The sequence below is a fragment of the Gossypium hirsutum genome, chromosome A13 (assembly GCF_007990345.1).
Source record: "Gossypium hirsutum isolate 1008001.06 chromosome A13, Gossypium_hirsutum_v2.1, whole genome shotgun sequence".
Classification (NCBI taxonomy): Eukaryota; Viridiplantae; Streptophyta; class Magnoliopsida; order Malvales; family Malvaceae; genus Gossypium; species Gossypium hirsutum.
The window spans coordinates 100,413,875-100,431,555 of NC_053436.1; the positions used below are offsets into that span (position 1 = coordinate 100,413,875).

At 31.4% G+C, this 17,681-nt stretch overlaps 2 protein-coding genes and 1 pseudogene across 13 annotated transcripts; 1 reads left to right on the forward strand and 2 right to left on the reverse strand.

Annotated features, from left to right (window-relative positions):
- Nucleotides 1-1,910: 1,910 nt before the first annotated feature.
- LOC121212519 (probable tocopherol O-methyltransferase, chloroplastic) lies at nucleotides 1,911-5,193 on the forward strand (annotated as a pseudogene).
- Nucleotides 5,194-5,776: 583 nt separating this feature from the next.
- LOC121212521 (uncharacterized) lies at nucleotides 5,777-14,587 on the reverse strand. Of its 4 annotated transcripts, none has more exons than XM_041085439.1 (3): nucleotides 14,388-14,587; nucleotides 7,308-7,348; nucleotides 5,777-6,629 (listed from the first exon to the last, which is right to left on the reverse strand). In XM_041085439.1, exons 2-3 carry the CDS (start codon nucleotides 7,334-7,336, stop codon nucleotides 6,125-6,127), a joined length of 534 nt encoding a protein of 177 aa, XP_040941373.1. In that variant the 5' UTR covers nucleotides 7,337-7,348; nucleotides 14,388-14,587; the 3' UTR covers nucleotides 5,777-6,124. The 4 variants fall into 4 exon arrangements, with proteins under 4 accessions (XP_040941373.1, XP_040941372.1, XP_040941371.1 ...); XM_041085438.1 differs by lacking the exon at nucleotides 14,388-14,587 and having other exon boundaries at nucleotides 5,777-6,000; nucleotides 6,126-6,629; nucleotides 7,308-7,558; XM_041085437.1 differs by lacking the exon at nucleotides 14,388-14,587 and having other exon boundaries at nucleotides 5,777-6,000; nucleotides 6,090-6,629; nucleotides 7,308-7,558.
- On the reverse strand, nucleotides 9,396-14,483 carry LOC121212520 (uncharacterized). Of its 9 annotated transcripts, none has more exons than XM_041085436.1 (7): nucleotides 14,347-14,483; nucleotides 12,398-13,659; nucleotides 11,994-12,188; nucleotides 11,711-11,884; nucleotides 11,030-11,173; nucleotides 9,831-10,012; nucleotides 9,396-9,737 (listed from the first exon to the last, which is right to left on the reverse strand). In XM_041085436.1, exon 2 carries the CDS (start codon nucleotides 13,653-13,655, stop codon nucleotides 12,651-12,653), a length of 1,005 nt encoding a protein of 334 aa, XP_040941370.1. In that variant the 5' UTR covers nucleotides 13,656-13,659; nucleotides 14,347-14,483; the 3' UTR covers nucleotides 9,396-9,737; nucleotides 9,831-10,012; nucleotides 11,030-11,173; nucleotides 11,711-11,884; nucleotides 11,994-12,188; nucleotides 12,398-12,650. The 9 variants fall into 9 exon arrangements, with proteins under 9 accessions (XP_040941370.1, XP_040941366.1, XP_040941365.1 ...); XM_041085432.1 differs by having other exon boundaries at nucleotides 9,831-10,022; XM_041085431.1 differs by having other exon boundaries at nucleotides 11,711-12,131.
- Nucleotides 14,588-17,681: the final 3,094 nt, after the last annotated feature.

Sequence of the window (17,681 nt, forward strand, 5' to 3'; positions counted from 1 at the left end):
GTTAAGAACACTCTATTAAGAGACATTTACTGGCTGTGGAGTGCCCAAGTTCATCATCATGCAGCAAATGCAGAACTTCATCAGGTGGTTCATGGAAAATATTAATGCCCAGCTATTGGAACATAGCAATGTTAGCCATCTCATCCGCCACTCTGTTTCACCTCCCAACAGCGCCGTAACATTTCCTGCACCTTTCCATCTATGGCATTTGCTGTCTCCACCATAGTTTTATTGCATATGAGCTTGATCGCCGCCAAGTTGTCCATTTCCAACGCAATGGATGGAAACCCCATAGACCAAGCAAATTGTAGCCCATTGTAAATACCCCCACAATTATTGTCGTCCTGCCCACGTTAAGGCTGTAGTCAAACACCCAAGCACCATGATGATTTAGTATTTTGCTAGAAAGGTGGGTAAACTTAGAAAATGTAAAGTATGTGAATTTAATGTATTGAAATTATGTGGTGTTTCCTATATCTTTTTATGATTTAGGGAAGATTCTTCAACTCTTATTTCTTAATATAGTAGACAATTTTCTCCAAATTTTAAGTCATTTAAGTAAAAACCTTTTTCAATGATTTAGGCCTTACATTGTCAGCCTAATTTTATAGCCTTCTGGGCTTTAGTCCAAAATCGATTTGGGCCATTTTGTCATTTCTTTTCTAATTTTGATTTGAACTTATTTTGTTAGTTCTTTTTTGTTTTATTTTGTCATTTCTTTTCTAATTACTACCATCAATGTTTTTTTTATTGATTTAAACTATACAATAGAGTTAAATAATAATAATAATACATAAAATTATTAAAAATATTATTTTATTTGTATCAATTAATAACTAAAATCATATTTACTAATGTAATCAATATCATACAGACTTACTTATTCATTTAAATTTTCATAAATTGATAGGGAATAAATTATATTAAGATGATCCTAAAATCTAGGGTTTGTAAGCATCAATAAAATTTTACCACGTCATTAAATTTAAAGACATAAAATTATTATTATACACTCATTCATATTTAACCTACTCTCCAACTCTATTTTTTTAAATAAAAAAATAAAAAAAATAATATAGAACTTTTTAAATTTATACAATTCTTATTACTAAAGATTCAATGCAATATAATAAGAAAAGAATCCACTGTCTAGAAACTAATTTAAAAAAAAAATTAGTTGCACAAAAATAAATAATATTAACTTTTGAAAAAAATAAAATAATTAAAAATTGTAAAAGAAGAAAAGATGTTTGTTTATGATTTAAAAAATTAATTATTTTAAGTAATTTAATTAAAGTTAAATTAAATTAGAAAAGACAATAAATATAGATGAATGTATAATAATACTTTGTTATCTTTAAAATTTAATGACGTGACATTATTTCGTTAATACCTAAAGGCTGTATTTTTTTAAAATATCCTAATATAAGTTATTCCCAAACAAATAAACAAGTCGAAAATGAGTTAACATTGCTTCAATTGCCTTTATTTACCAAAATTTGAAAATTAAGCAACTCAATTATGAGTTTGTAGTTTAATAAAAACTACAAGTTTAAATTTTATAAGAGAATGTCATCAAAGTCTCATACTTCATCAGTAAAAATATTAAAAAAAATTTAAAATAAATATTAAATATAAAATCAGAAAACACAAAAGAAAATTATTAACAAGATGATACATCAAATATTAACTTTAAAGTTATAATCAACTTCACAATGATTTGAGTTTAGCTTTTTAAAGTTTCATTTTTTATAAAAAAAATAAATAAATATACTTATTAAATTAAAAAAGGGGTTTTCAAATTGGAGCTGTAATTAATGATAATGATTGTATGGATGGGACCAACAGATAATAATGGCATGAAGTTTGTTCTTTTTTTCAATAAAAAGTGAAAGGGTTGTTGTAATTTCATTACAACCGAAGATCTTTCCCCATATCCATTCGCAACTTTGGGGACAAGAAGAGCACGCATCTTCCAATTACATCCACAAAAACATTAAGCCTCGCTGCTCTGCAATTTCCCCCTCACACTCTTTTAACTGTTCTTCCCTTTTTTACCCTTCCACCACTACTACAACAAAGCAGCCATTTCAGTCGCTGACCCAACCACACCGACGACTGCTACCATAATCAATGGCTGCCGCGTTACATTTACAAACACACACTTGCTTCCATGGCACGTTCCAACTCTCACCTCCGCCACGACTTTCCGTTTCCTTCCCTTCTTTGTCCCGGTCGTTTCCATCTAACAGACGCTCCCTGTCCGCGCATGTTAAGGCGGCGGTGTCATCTTCGTCCACCACCAGGTTGCAGGAAGGGATAGCGGAGCTTTACGATGAGTCGTCGGGGATTTGGGAAGACATATGGGGTGACCATATGCACCATGGATATTACGACCCGGGTTCCGATGTTTCGGGTTCAGATCATCGTGCCGCTCAGATTCGAATGATCGAAGAATCGCTCCGTTTCGCTTGAATATCGGGTTAGTTTTCCTTAAATATTTTTAAATATGTGTCAGTTTCTGTTGGAAGATAACGAGAGTAGTGCCAAGTCCAATCATACAGGTGCTCCTTATAACTGTTCATTGACTGGACTATACGTCTGTATGTCTGAAATTTAGGAAAATTTAGATAAAAATATTAAGCTTAAAAAATATATTTTTGTTCATAGAATTCAGATATATGTTGGATGGAGATACAAAAGTTCCAAGTCCGTGCAGGAAAAGATTGGTTAGGTTAGTAATATATTTGTAAGCAAAACGTGAATAAGAAAAATAGAGCATTGAAATTGACATCCAAACATGGCCCTAATAGTCATAGATGGTCGAAACTGATCAGTTTTTGTTGTACATCCAGATTTTTGTTGCCTTAATTGGAATGGATGAATAGTTCGTTTGTGTTTAATTATTTTCTCCTTATCCTCGGGACTCAATTGAAATATCTGAAATTGGGTTTGCAGATGACCCAGCAAACAGACCCAAGAGAATAGTTGATGTTGGGTGTGGGATAGGAGGCAGTTCTAGGTATCTAGCAAGGAAATATGGAGCAAAATGCCAAGGCATTACTTTGAGCCCTGTTCAAGCTGGAAGAGCCAATGCTCTTGCTAATGCTCAAGTACTAGCAGACCAGGCATGTATTCATACATTAAAGGCTTTTACCATTAGCCAAATGCAATAACTTATTTATTAGTATAACACGTAGCCGTATTAGCAGGTTTGTTTTGAAGTTGCAGATGCCTTGAACCAACCATTCCCTGATGACCAATTTGATCTTGTTTGGTCTATGGAAAGCGGAGAACACATGCCTGACAAACCCAAGGTTTGTAACTTTTTTTTTTTTTAGTTTCATTTGGCACGATTTCTTTTAAATAATAACAGAAAATAGAATGCATCCATGCTTGAATTATCTGATAATATCATCTTAGATTGGTTATGTTTGGGGTTACAAATTGTGAATAAACTGGCAGTTTGTTGAAGAGCTGGTGCGAGTGGCAGCTCCAGGAGGCACAATAATAGTAGTGACATGGTGCCATAGGGATCTTGGTCCATCTGAAGAGTCTTTGCAGCCATGGGAGCAAAAGCTTTTAAACAGAATATGTGATGCTTACTATTTACCAGAGTGGTGTTCTACTTCTGATTATGTCAAATTATTTCAGTCCCTATCTCTCCAGGTATTTTATTCCTTCATTTTGCTACAAAAATTCATGTAATTCTTTTATTTTTGTCTTACTTGTATCTTTTCTTTTTTGTCATTATCATCATTGATATTTATATACAGTAGATAATTGTTTTTGGTTACTAACTATCCAATCAATAGTAGTTCTGAGAAATATTGTTTTTACATGAGCACTTTTGGGAACAACTTCCTTTGTGCATAATTTTTTGGGAATAATCTTGGAAGGCTGACAGAATTCTTGTGTCATTCCACTTTTGGGATGCCCTGTAAAGCATGGATTGAAGGTTTTGATGTGGAAATTGTCAAAGATATCTTCTTAACCTTTCTTTCAAAATGCAAGTGATTTCTCTTTATTTCTTTAATGAACAACCGCTGCGTTGATATTAAAAAGTAGTTAAAATACTTCAAGTGAATGTAACTTTCATTAACTGCCATTATACCCATAATTTATGTAAGTTATCTTCCATTTTCTCTTGTCCAAGTAACCACTTTTAATTTTACTACCTACCATTTTAGAACATTCATACTCATTTTCTTTTCATAAGTTCCTTGAAAGCACTTTCTTTTCATAATTTCATTTTTCAAGGTTTATAAATAAAAGTTTGAGTGTCTCATTTACGAGACTTTTTTGATCTTTTAGCGAACTTAGCTCTATAAAATTTTCTCTGCAACTTTCTTTCTATAATCACAACCACCACCATAGCTTTTATCTTTCTCAATCCTTTATTGCGTCCATCACCACTGCCTACCATCACAGTTGTTTTCCAGAATTTGTTCCGATCTTCCTCTCATCATCTCTCCATGACGTCTCATTTTTCTAGATTGTAACATCTCCTCACTTTACTTAAATAAATCTTTACATATATTTTGATAGATTTAAATAAATTTTAACATATTCATGTATTAGTATCATATCCGTGTCTCTTTTTCATCTTGCATTTTTAATGTTCGTGCTTGATGCAATTAAGATGGTTGCATCATGTAACACCTTTGGGATGTAATGCAGGATATAAAGGCAGGAGATTGGACTGAGAATGTAGCACCCTTTTGGCCAGCAGTAATACGTTCAGCATTGACATGGAAGGGCTTCACATCGCTGCTACGAAGTGGTAATATTATATTTTTTTCAACAATCACACTTTAATAGAATCATGAGATCAAAATAAATAAATAAACACCCTCTTAGAAGTAAATTATGATTAGCTTTCTCAGCCATGGTTCTTAATTATGGGGTTGATTAGGATTAAAAACCATAAAAGGTGCACTGGTGATGCCATTGATGATCGAAGGTTTCCAGAAAGGGGTGATAAAGTTCGCCATCATTGCTTGCCGGAAGCCAGCTGAGTAGGCCATAACCCAAATCTTAATTTCTACTGTAATTCATCCGCTCAAATCTGTGTCAATGGTGAAGCTCCTATATGACATTGCTTTAAACATCCCTTATGGTGTAAGGGAAAATGAGCAAATAAAGTTGAATACAAAACTGATGCCACTGCAATACGTATGGAGTTTTGAAAAATTGTTTGTTCCATTTCTAACTCTTAAACATATACTTAAAACTACAGCATTTCCGATTAATATTGTGTCTAGATGAATAATAAGACGCGCCGCTTGCTTTCCAAGCATAGCCAAATTACAGCAATGCAAATTGCAAAATCTCATACCTTCGTACCTTTTAGGAACACAAAGCTTGTCCCAAGATGCTTAATGGATATTTCGACGATCATTATTACCTGAATCCTACCAAAAAGAATTCTTCATTTTCTGCAACTCTTCAAACATATTGACAAGTATGAAAAAGACACTCATGCAGAATATAGGTACAAATTGTGCCACAGTTTTAATAACAATTTCCTTAGTAGGCTTAGAGAGGAGCTTGCTCTTCGAAGAAAAGAGTCGATTGCTAAGAGATTTTCTGATAACATAAAAGAAATTTCCTTTATTACGACCCAACAGAGATGGTAGACCAAGATATCTACCATGATCTAACGATGTACTAACCCCAACAGAACTATGATAGAATTCCGATCTTGTAACTTAGTATTGGAGCATGATTCCCAATTTTTGAAAATTTACTGCCTACCAAGAACCAACTTCATAACTCGACAGAATATTTTTAGCATGCATTTCGTTTCATTAATAGAAAGACATTCCATACAGACGAGACTTAAATCAAGACAGATACCTAAAACAAGAAGAATGACTTGTACAAGACGAAGGCCTAAAGGCCAAAGATTCCATCATCAAATCTACTAGACATGACAGGCTTCCAACTCTACAAACCACATCAGTTTTCCTTTCAAATAGGTGTGAGGGAGACTCTCACCTGTGTTGGAAAAATACGACAGAAAAACAAAATTGTTAGCACTGATTGAAAAATAAACCAAGCGCAAATAAAAGAAAGAATCACTATACCGTGGAAGAACTACTACTTTAGAAGTAAATTCGTACTAATCGGTGTAATCGTGTAGTGGGCGTTGCCCCTCAAGGTTAACACAGAACTTTAATATTGATACACCCGAATTAGGATGATGGAACACAATTGATATTACTCTTGTATGAGGAATTGCCCCAAGTTTCTCTAGCCAGAGCTTGGTCCTTCGCGAAAGGAAAAAGCCGACAGCCCCAGCAAATGTGCTAGCTGTCAATTTATGCTTTCTCAGTTCTTGCCAATTTTTGAACCGATGCAGAAGACTACTGGACCGAAGGATAGAATGAGTTTCAGCAGGTGCGAATTTCTGATAACAACTAGATTGACTAAACCTTCTTTGAGAAGGGTGATTGACAAATTGACTACTAGTGATGAGCCTTCCACTAACTGGCTCAAGTAGATTCTGGCTGGAATATGTTCTCCTATACTTCAAATTACCCACAAGCAAACCAATGTTATGGATAATCCTGCTTTTGTAATTTGATAGCTGAATGATTAAAGGAAAGCAATATGCAAGCATTTCACTGCCCAAAAGAAAAAAAAAAGAAAAGAGGATAGAGTTATGGTAAGCAATCATGATTAAAATATGAGGGCGCAAGCAAAAATTTTGTTGAAGATGTGCCTCTATTTGCAAAGAAATGTGTAAAGTTTGCAGTTGCAGAAAAAACAATTATCAATTAAGCTTAAATGTGGGTTTCATTCAAGTCATTATTCATTTAATAAAAATGTGGTTTTGTTTTTGTACCATCCTTTTCTTTAACAACTAAACAAACAGAACCTGTAAAAATCAAAAGCTCTGTAAGCATAAAAACTGGACTCAACTGCTCCATATCATCAATGCTACTAATCAATTTAAGAAAAAATTTCATTCGCCATGGCAAACTTCAAAAAGACTCTGATTCTTCAAACATAAAGAAAGTCAGAAAGAATCCATCAAAAGACTCAAATGATTAAGTTTCATAGTATCTCTTAGAAAATAAAAATTATTTGACTTAGAAGAGACGCCTAAAACCACAAAGGAAAACATGGGAAAAGAATCAAATCAAAAAAAAAAAAAAAGAGATGGGTATTTATGCTGTGGAATGAAAAAAATCGTAACAACAGCATCTAAATTCATTGAGACAAAAAATCAAACACTTTAAACACTTTCCAAAGAAGAATAAGAAAAAGAAAAAACCCTAAAAAAGAAAAGAGAGACTAACCATGAGAGCTTGTGAGAAGAATGCTGCATAGAGACTGGGATTTGAGAAAGGAAAACAAAAGAGCTTAACAGGGCTGAGCACAAGTTTATAAGAAAAAGGGTTTTGGCAAAAGGGTTTCAGAAATGGAAGAAATCCCAAATGTTTGGCTACACGCCTACACGGTTAGCGTTAATTACACACGGGACTTTAGTGGTTGGGTCCAACGAAAAATGTAACGCCGAATAGTATTTCCACAGCCCATGCCATACCGTTCCATGAACAAAGAGTGCAAAATTAATGCTAATATAGTAATTGCGCATTGAGCATTAACTCGATTAATATAAAAATTATTGTCAATATAAAATGACGTAAGTTTGAGTGTATTGAAATGCATTATCCACTTATTTATAATGAGTAATTCTAAGTACTGTGTCAAAAAAGAATAAATATGATCAAAAACTTATAATGAGATTATTTTTAAAAAAGAAGAAGAAGAAGAAGCTAAAATACCAATTGAATTACGTTTCGTAATAAAATTATGGGTGATTCACGTTGTTGGAATGTAAAATTTAAATATTTGATTAATGAAATATAGTATTATCTAAAAACAATTTTTACTATATTGTTCTTATTATAAAATTTTATCTTGTTTAAATTTATTTTCTTTAACATTTTTTTTAAAAAATTTTAAATGTGACTAACTTTTTTACCAAAGTCTATCTTTTTTTGGGCTTAATATTGTTGTACAAACCCTCCCGACTTTCAGAAAGGTCTCCGAGTCTGGACGAATAACTTGACCTATGAACAAATTTAGTTGAACATGATTGGAGATTTAAACTAAAAAAATTATAACATTTGAACTATCAACACTCAATTTATAATTATTGAGTTTGAAAATTTGCAATAGAGAATATGAAGTTTTTAAATGTTGATTGCAATATATTTGATAGAAAATTTAAACTTTTAAGTCTTATATTAAAAATAAGCATTAGTTTTAATTTATTTTATTTAGGATATATTTACTATTTTTTAAATTGAAGTATATTTGAATTATTAAATTGTTGTATTAAAAATTGAATTATATTTTAGTTGTCAAAGTTACTGAGTGAGAAGGATAAGAAAAAATAAGAGATTTTGGTTTTTAATTATAATTATTTTTTGTGTGTGAAAAAGAATTATATTGATTAATATAATAAGAATAAAAGGGTAATTTTAACTTCAATTTTAGATTCCGTCTATGAGATTACACCCTCTTACGACATTTTATCATTATTTAAGAATGTAAGATTATGGGATAGTTAAAATGTTGAGAACCTTAACATAATAATCTCATTTTGAACTATAACATTACATGCCATACTCCTAGATTCGGCCAACCAAACACCCACTAAAAGTAACTTGATGTTTGTTTTGACTTATATGAAGCAGTGGTTAAAACTTTTGTCAAATAACTATTTGACACGAGTTCAAAATCATGTGACCCCATCTCCAACCCTAATTGTTGTATAAAAAAAAGGTTAAACTTTGTAACATTCTCAAAATCTGTGGTTGTAACAATATTATTTTGAGCAATTATGAGTCGAATTTATAAGAAAAAATAAAATGTTATTTATAAGTGTTAGTGGAGAAGATAGTAAGAGACTAGAGAAAATTTAAAATACTGATGTATTGAGAAATATTAATCTAAGGTATAGACTAAACTGTAAGATTTACCAAAGTGTTGGGGTCAAGGCAAGAAATTAAAAGTATAAAAGAAATAAATTTTAAGCAACTCACATGAAAAAAAAGATTATATTTTCACCTTTCACTTTTGATTCTTTAAGTTAAAATAATTTTTTTAGGGTAAATATACTAATAACGATAAAGGAGAATCAAATTAGTATAAGGTCAAATAGATAAAAAAAAACCAACATATAAAAATGAAAACGGAATATCCACACATACGTACAAACCTTAAAAAGGATTTTTAATAAAATTTTATCCCACAAGCTATAAATATATTATGTTGGCAAAAGCTGAGGTCCCAAATGATAAAGCCTCTGTGTACATTAAATTCCATCATGTGTGAAGTTATTTTAGTATATGATCTTTTGTAATGTTTACCTGCACTTGAATATAACATCTTTATATTTGTTGAGAAAGGAATTTAAAGGAAAGAGTAATAGATGAAACATATGATCTCCAATTAAACTGAGTTGAAATAACATATAACCAACCAGCTTGATTCCAAAGGATTCCCCACATTCCATGTCAACCATAATGGTTTCCCCTATAATGATTGTAGTTTCACCTTACCACTTTTCACAAGCTTCTCGATTTCTTTAGGAGGATTTAGCCCCAATCTTTGTGCTCTTTCCCATCGACCCAGCCGCGTTATCCCTATGCATGGTCCGTACGCCATGTTCATGTCGAATTCCCTTAACGCTTTCTCTTCCTCTTCAATATCATCATCTGCTTCTCACAAACATTGTTTCGGTTTTATAAAATACCCATTTCTTGAGGGGCAAAAGAAAAAAAAGAAAAGAAAAGAAAAAAGAGACTGACCTTTGAGATCCAGAGAAACGCCATGGGGCAGGTTTGGTTGCCTTTGAGGATTTTGATTTGGAGATGCCTCCCGTTGGGTTTTTCTTCTTTTGCTTGTAGAAAGCCTTCATGTTCTTCGATGGTGTCGCCATTCCTTCTCTTGAAATTCACGAATTTTCTTCTTCTTGGGCTGTCGTATTTATCTGCGTGTAACTAACATCATCGGATAAGATTAAGCAGACTCGATTTTTTTTTTTTTACGTTTCTATATTTATTTTTAGTAATATTAAATAATTTGTTAAATTTTGATTTAATTATTTTTATTTTTGAAAATTATTAAATTGAACTTAAAACATTTGAATGATAGAAACAAATAATCTGAAATAAAGAAAGCCAAAAAATTAAATTCGAAATTTGAAAATTTTAGACCCGAATCTAAAACAACTCAAACTCGAAATAGAAGTTAATTTCACCCAGCTGTTATGATCGAGAACAACTATGCTACTCAAAAAGGATGAGCTTTTCGCACAAAACAACATATATTTACATATATAAATAAAATAATATATGTAAAATACCATATTTAAAAAAAAAAATTATTGTTGAAAATTTTGACATATACTTTTTGTTAGATTATAAACAATTTGAATTATGAAAAGGAAAATTAAGATTTAAAAGTAATTTTAACTTCTTGATGTAAAATAATATTAATTCAACTAATCAACATAATAAAGAAGTTGAAACCAAATGCACATCTGATTTATTCAATCATCTGCTCAAGTTCTGCAAATATGTTTGGTTATCATCTAATATGAGTTCATCAGGTCGGCAAAGAACAATCATGCACACATATCAGCAACAATAACAACTGGCAACCTATATATCTAACACTCACACATGAATCCAAGGAACATAACTTGATATACATTAAAAAAAAGAATCGTCATAGAAAACATCTATTTCAAAAATCGACCATCATCAAACATATCATAAATCCTACTAATTGAACAATGGGTGTTTGTGGGATGGGATTCTGTCTGAAATTGGGAAGGCCTTTACTTCCAAGTGTTTTTATGATATTTTCAAGCAGTGGATCATCTACATATCATACATACACCCCTTTGTACATCATAATATTTTTAGAATCAAAATGATTAAAATGGTTCAATTGACACCAATCGTGTAGAATAATATATTGAATTCTACTGTCTTAATCATACCTCATATCATGAATCCACATAAAGCTCCTCAGCCAAATGATTTTATAAAGATTGTCATAACAGCTTGAAGCCAGATGAATCCAATCAGGCAGATACCGAAGAACTAAACCCCATGGCAATGCATCTCCCAGGTCATGCACTACGCTGCAACCAAAGTAAACATTACACTTCGTTTCATAAAAGAGTCCATGAAGATGGGCTTCAACAAACTTATTTCTATACTTTTTCATATACAATCAAGCGTCACTAATCTTGCATTCAACTGATTCTATGTATTAAGCTTTCTTCATTTTGTGTGAAAATCCATTCATTTCAGCAGGAGTATGGCGTATGGAATTCAAAAGCACACGGGACACTGACAAAACATCGAAGGAACAAGTAATAGTGATGCTACTGCTAATGTGGCAGCAGACAAAAATTTGCATTTGTAAACGATGGTATCCTCAAAGTAACAGTTATCTAATGGCAGACATCTCTAATTTACACGTTTAAATATGTAATAGATACAGAACATATAGCACAAGAAAACACATAGGTAGTTCACTTTAGTAAAAGTTGAGTGATTACATTTTGGAAACACCTATCATGACAAATCAGTCTCATTTGAATCTGTAGCAAGCATGCTTCTAAGCACTTCTTCTTCCCATCCCCAATATAAGATATGTAACTAGAAATGCTAACCTTAAGATAAGTCATCATTGAATCTACATAGAAGAAGGCCTATAGTCCCCTTAAAGATCAGTTGGCTGCAGGATTTTCCCTTGATCAGCTTTCTACCATTGCCTAAAGGTCAATTTGTAGCCTCTTTCTTCAAATGTCCCACATTTGTCCACTCCAGGAAATAAGAAATAGGACCTAAATAAAATGTATTAGGTCCCCAACAAGGTTTCCTATCTCCCTCTGAAGTTGAAATTACAACTGAGACAGACTTAGAGCCAAACAACCAGAAAGGATGACTTCTTACAACAGAAATCAGCCAGGCTGGAGGATCATCAAATATATGAGCCAGGCAATTCCTTGTATAAGCTCATTGATTTGAATACTTGTAGCCTCTCCAAGGTTAGTGCAACATTATCAATGCCAGCCTCTAGTCAAGAAGTTGCTACAACCATGTAACAATGCTTTATTAGGAATGTGCCTCCAAGATTTTGCTGTCCAACTTTCATGCCAACGTGAACCAGATTCAACCAAGAGTTAGCTTTTCCATTCCAGAGCATTTTAAGCATCATAAGGGAAAAAACACACACACACACACACACACACACACACACACACACATTATCATACAATTAAAAGCATGATGGATTGCAAACTTCAGAAGACCCAATTTAGCAATATAGTCTTCTTCATTTCTCAATATTCACTTACCAGCTGAGGTTCCCGTGAACTCTTGCAACAACCATAGGCATTCAGCTTTGTCCAACTAAAGGGAGAAATGCCCCTAATAGTAACTTCATACATCTAGAAAAAGAACCATAATGAACGAGCACTTCCAAACTTGATCTTCTTCCTCTGAGGAAACTCATGGTAACCAAAATTTTCAATAATTGTTAAAACCTCAAATAAGCATTGGTATTAATGAATTAGACTTGGTTTAAAATTCAATATCTCAGTCATCAAATCAGGTTATCAGTTGTCCATTTATTTCACAAATCAATAAATTGGAGTTATCAGCTATAAGTTTGCTTTGACGAACTATATCGCCACATGATTCATGCCTCGAGTCTGGCCTTAGTGATTTTAATTCTATGAGGGGATCTGTTATCACATTTTTACTGCATATTTCTTTAGCTGGTTGAACATGCTTCCACCAAAAGTCAGAGAGTGCCGATTTCAGAACATTCCAGTATTTTACATCTCGGTAAATCCTAAATAGACTGCTTCCGTTAGGAGTCCAAACATAGAAATCCATCCATTCCCGGTCCATGATTTCCATTAAACCCTGAGCTTGTGGAATGCAATAGAGGGGGATGCGCTTCCAAGGGAAAGCCTGGCTCATATCCCCACCAAAAAATGGACATTTTATCTCCAATACTCCCCCAGGAGGCAACCCATAAACAAACCTGTTCACCAAGCCATCAGGTGAAGCTGCTAACCAACTGTCTTCAGGATTCATCTTACCATAAACCTGAAATTCAGGAAACTCAATTGTATTCCCAGTAATCAGTTTATATCTTTCAAGTGCTTCCTCTTCTTTGATATTGCTCCAACATGTAGCTAAGTTACCAGAAAAATGCTCAATCGCCCCAAGTTTCTCTAGCCAGAGCTGGGTCCTTCGCAAAGGCCAAAAGCCTATAGCCCCAGCAAATGTGCTAGCTGTCAATTTATGCTTTCTCAGTTCTTGCCAATTTTTGAACCGATGCTGAAGACTACTGGACCGAAGGATAGAATGAGTTTCAGCATGTGCGAATTTCTGATAACAACTAGATTGACTAAAACTTCTTTGAGAAGGGTGATTAACAAATTGACTACTAGTGATGAGCCTTCCACTAACTGGCTCAAATAGATTCTGGCTGGAATATGTTCTCCTATACTTCAAATTACCCACAAGCAAACCAATGTTATGGATAATCCTGCTTTTGTAATTTGATAGCTGAATGATTAAAGGAAAGCAATATGCAAGCATTTCACTGCCCAAAAGAAAAAAAAGAGAGGATAGAGTTAGGGTAAGCAATCATGATTAAAATATGAGGGCGCAAGCAAAAATTTTGTTGAAGATGTGCCTCTATTTGAAAAGAAATGTGTAAAGTTTGTAGTTGCAGAAAAAACAATTATCAATTAAGCTTAAATGTGGGTTTCATTCAAGTCATTATTCATTTAATAAAAATGTGGTTTTGTTTTTGTACCATCCTTTTCTTTAACAACTAAACAAACAGAACCTATGAAAACCAAAAGCTCTGTAAGCATAAAAACTGGACTCAACTGCTCCATATCATCAATGCTACTAATCAATTTAAGAAAAAAGTTCATTCGCCATGGCAAACTTCAAAGAGACTCTGATTCTTCAAACATAAAGAAAGTCAGAAAGAATCCATCAAAAGACTCAAATGATTAAGTTTCATAGTATTTCTTAGAAAATAAAAGTTATTATTTGACCTAGAAGAGACACCTAAAACCACAAAGGAAAACATGGGAAAACAATCAAATCGCAAAAAAAAAAAGAAAAAGAAAAAAAGATGGGTATTTATGCCGAGGAATGAAAAAAATTGTAACAACAGCATCTAAGCTCATTGAGACAAAAAATCAAACACTTTAAACACTTACCAAAGAAGAATAAGATATAGAAAAAATTCCTCAGAGAGAAAAGAGAGACTAACCATGAAAGCTCGTGAGAAGAATGCTGCGTAGAGACTGGGATTTGAGAAAGGAAAACAAAGAGTAATTTACATCGATTTCAACCTTTAATTTGAGAAATGAAACGAAAGAGCTACAGGGCTGAGCTCAAGTTTATAAGAAAAAGGGTTTATAGGAGGAAGGGTTTTAGAAATGGAAGAAATCTCAAACGTTTGGCTACACGATTAGCGTTAATTACACAAGGGACTTTAGTGATTGGGTCCAACGAAAAATGTAAACCCGAATAGTACTTCCACAGCCCATGCCATACCGTTCCGTGAACAAAGAGTGTAAAATTAACGCTAATATAGTAATTGCGGATTGAGAGTGGGTATGGGGCGGTAATGTTATGGTGTGTGGTGCGGTGCGTTTAGTTTATTTTTTACGTTATAGTATTGTTACAGTATTTAATCTTATCATCATCGCTATTTTTACATTAACCGCAGGTAAACGTACCGCCCATCCAAACTCACCCTAAGTATTAGCTCGATTACTATAGAAATTATTGTCAATATAAGAGGATGTGAGTTTGAGTGTACTGAAATGCATTATCCACTTATTTATAGATTAAGGAGGGAGTATAAGTAATTCTAAGTATTGTGTAAAAAAAGAATAAATATGATCAAAAACTTATAATAAGATTATTTAAAAAAAAAGAAAAAGAAGAAGCTAAAATACCAATTGAATTACGTTTCGTAATAAAAATATGGTGGCTCATGTGGTTAGAATGTAAAATTTAAATATTTGGTTACTGAAATATAGTATTATCTAAAAACAATTTATACTATATTTTCTTATTATAAAATTTTATCTTGTTTAAATTTATTTTCTTTAATAGGTTTTTTTTTAAATTTTAAATGTGCCTAATTTTTTTACTCAAGTCCATCTTTTGGGCTTAATATTGTTGTCCAAACCCTCTCGACTTTCAAACAGGTCTTCGGGTCTGGACGAATAACTTGACCTATAAACAAGTCTAGTTGAATATGATTGGAGATTTAAACTAAAAAAATTATAACATTTGATGAAAATATAATAAATCATTTATAATTTTTTTCAACACTCAATTTATAATTATTGAATTTGAAAATTTGCAGTAGAGAATATGAAGTTATTAAATGTTGATTGCAATATATTTGATAGAAAATTTAAACTTTTAAGTCTTATATTAAAAATAAGCATTAGTTTTAATTTATTTTATTTAGGATATATTTGGGTTTTTTACCTATATGGTATTAAAAGAAAAAACTTAAATAATACAACTTTAAATTTAAATACTAAAATGGTATGCCCAGGGTAGTCACGCCACCGCCAGAGGCGGCATTACCTTGGTCTCTGACACAAAACAAAAAAAAAAAGCTGAAATGAAGAAAAAAAAGGCTGCAGATATTGGTGGTGGGCCTGCCACAGGCGGCACCAATGGTGCCAGTGCCAGTGGCGTCACCACTGCTCCATTGCCACCGAATGTGACTTTTCAATCATGGGGGTTTTGGAAGGATTTGGCTTCTTCTCTGTTTGGGACCATATATTATGGTCCCCTAGCTCATTTGGGGAAGAAAGGAGAGAAAAGAAAGAAAGAAGAGAAGAAGAAAAAGGAGTAACCAGACGTGAGGGAAGGGAAGAAAAAAGAAAAAGAAAAAGAGAAGGAGAAGAAGAGGGAGGGAAGGAAAAAGAAGAAAAAAAAGAGTAAATTTTTTTTAAGCAAGTATTTTAGACACTACACTATTATTATTGTTGATTTGAATTTGATTTAATTTAGATTTAATTTGTAAATTTATTTTTTTGCAAGGTGTTATTTGATTAAAAAGAGATATTAAGGTATGTTTGTATTTATTTTATATTTTTATTCATTCATTCCTAATTTATTTTTAATTTTTATTGAAGTAAAAAAACTTATGTATGTTATGTGTAAAGAACGCTTTATTATTATTATTTTATGTAACTTATTTGTTAAGTGTGTTTCAGGTTGATTAGATATATTTTTTATAAAATTTCTTTGGCATGTTATATTTTGATTATTTTAATTTTTTTATTTTTATGTGATGTGGTTTTTTTTGTAAAATAGTATAAAAAAGGAAATATGAAAAAATATATTAATGAAAAAATAAAATACGAAAAGAAATAGAATATGAAAAAAATAGAATAAAATACGAAAAATAGTATAAAAATAATATAAAAAATAAAATACAAAAATAGTATATTTTAAAAAATAAAATTTGAAAATTTTAAAAATATAAACAAAGGGACAAAATTAAGGTTATTTAAAAAACACTAAAATAATATATTTGAAACATTATGTACTGTACAAAATAAGATAAAAATAGAATACGAAAATAGTATATTTAAAAAATAAAATCCGAATATTTTAGAAATACAAACAAATGGACAAAATTAGGGTTATTTAAAAAACACTAAAATAATACATTTGAAACATTATGTACTAAAATAAGATAAAAAATAAAATACGAAAATAGTATATTTTAAAAAATAAAATCCGAATATTTTTAAAATACAAACAAAGGGACAAAATTAGGGTTATTTAAAAAACACTAAAATAATACATTTGAAACATTATGTACTAAAATAAGATAAAAAATAAAATACTAAAATAGTTTATTTTAAAAATTAAAATCCAAATATTTTAGAAATACAAATAAAGAGACAAAATCAAGGTTATTTTAAAAATACTAAAATAATACATTTAAAACATTATGTACTAAAATAAGATAAAAAAATAAAATCCGAAAATTTTAAAAATTTTAGAAATACGAAAATTTTTTATTTCCCAATGAATTTAATTAAAATATTTTACTTATTAAATTAAAATATTATATGAAAATTTTTTATTTCCCAATAAATTAAATTAAAATATATTGAACTACATGCCGGGTTTATTAAATATATTATATTTTAAACCAAAATATTTTACTTATTTTATATATTTTAAATTATAATAAAAATATTTGTATTTGAGTTGGATATATTTATTTTTTTAATGTAGTATAGCAAAAAAATATGTTGTTGAAAATACTGTTTGCTATTTTTTGTAATTAAAAGCAATATATAAAATTTAGTTATTTTAATAAATATTTAAAATCCATCAAACATTAAAATTACTAATCGAAATTTATGTTGAAATTGCAGGGATCGCAATGGCTTCATTGATCAAGAAGGATATTCCTCACATATATGACACAGTTAATAAGATGGTAAAATATTGTTATTTGTTAATCACAAGTTCCATTAAAAAAATTTACGTAATTTAAGGAAATAAATTATATTATTATAACTATTGTCTGTAATTTAACATTGTCAAGACTCG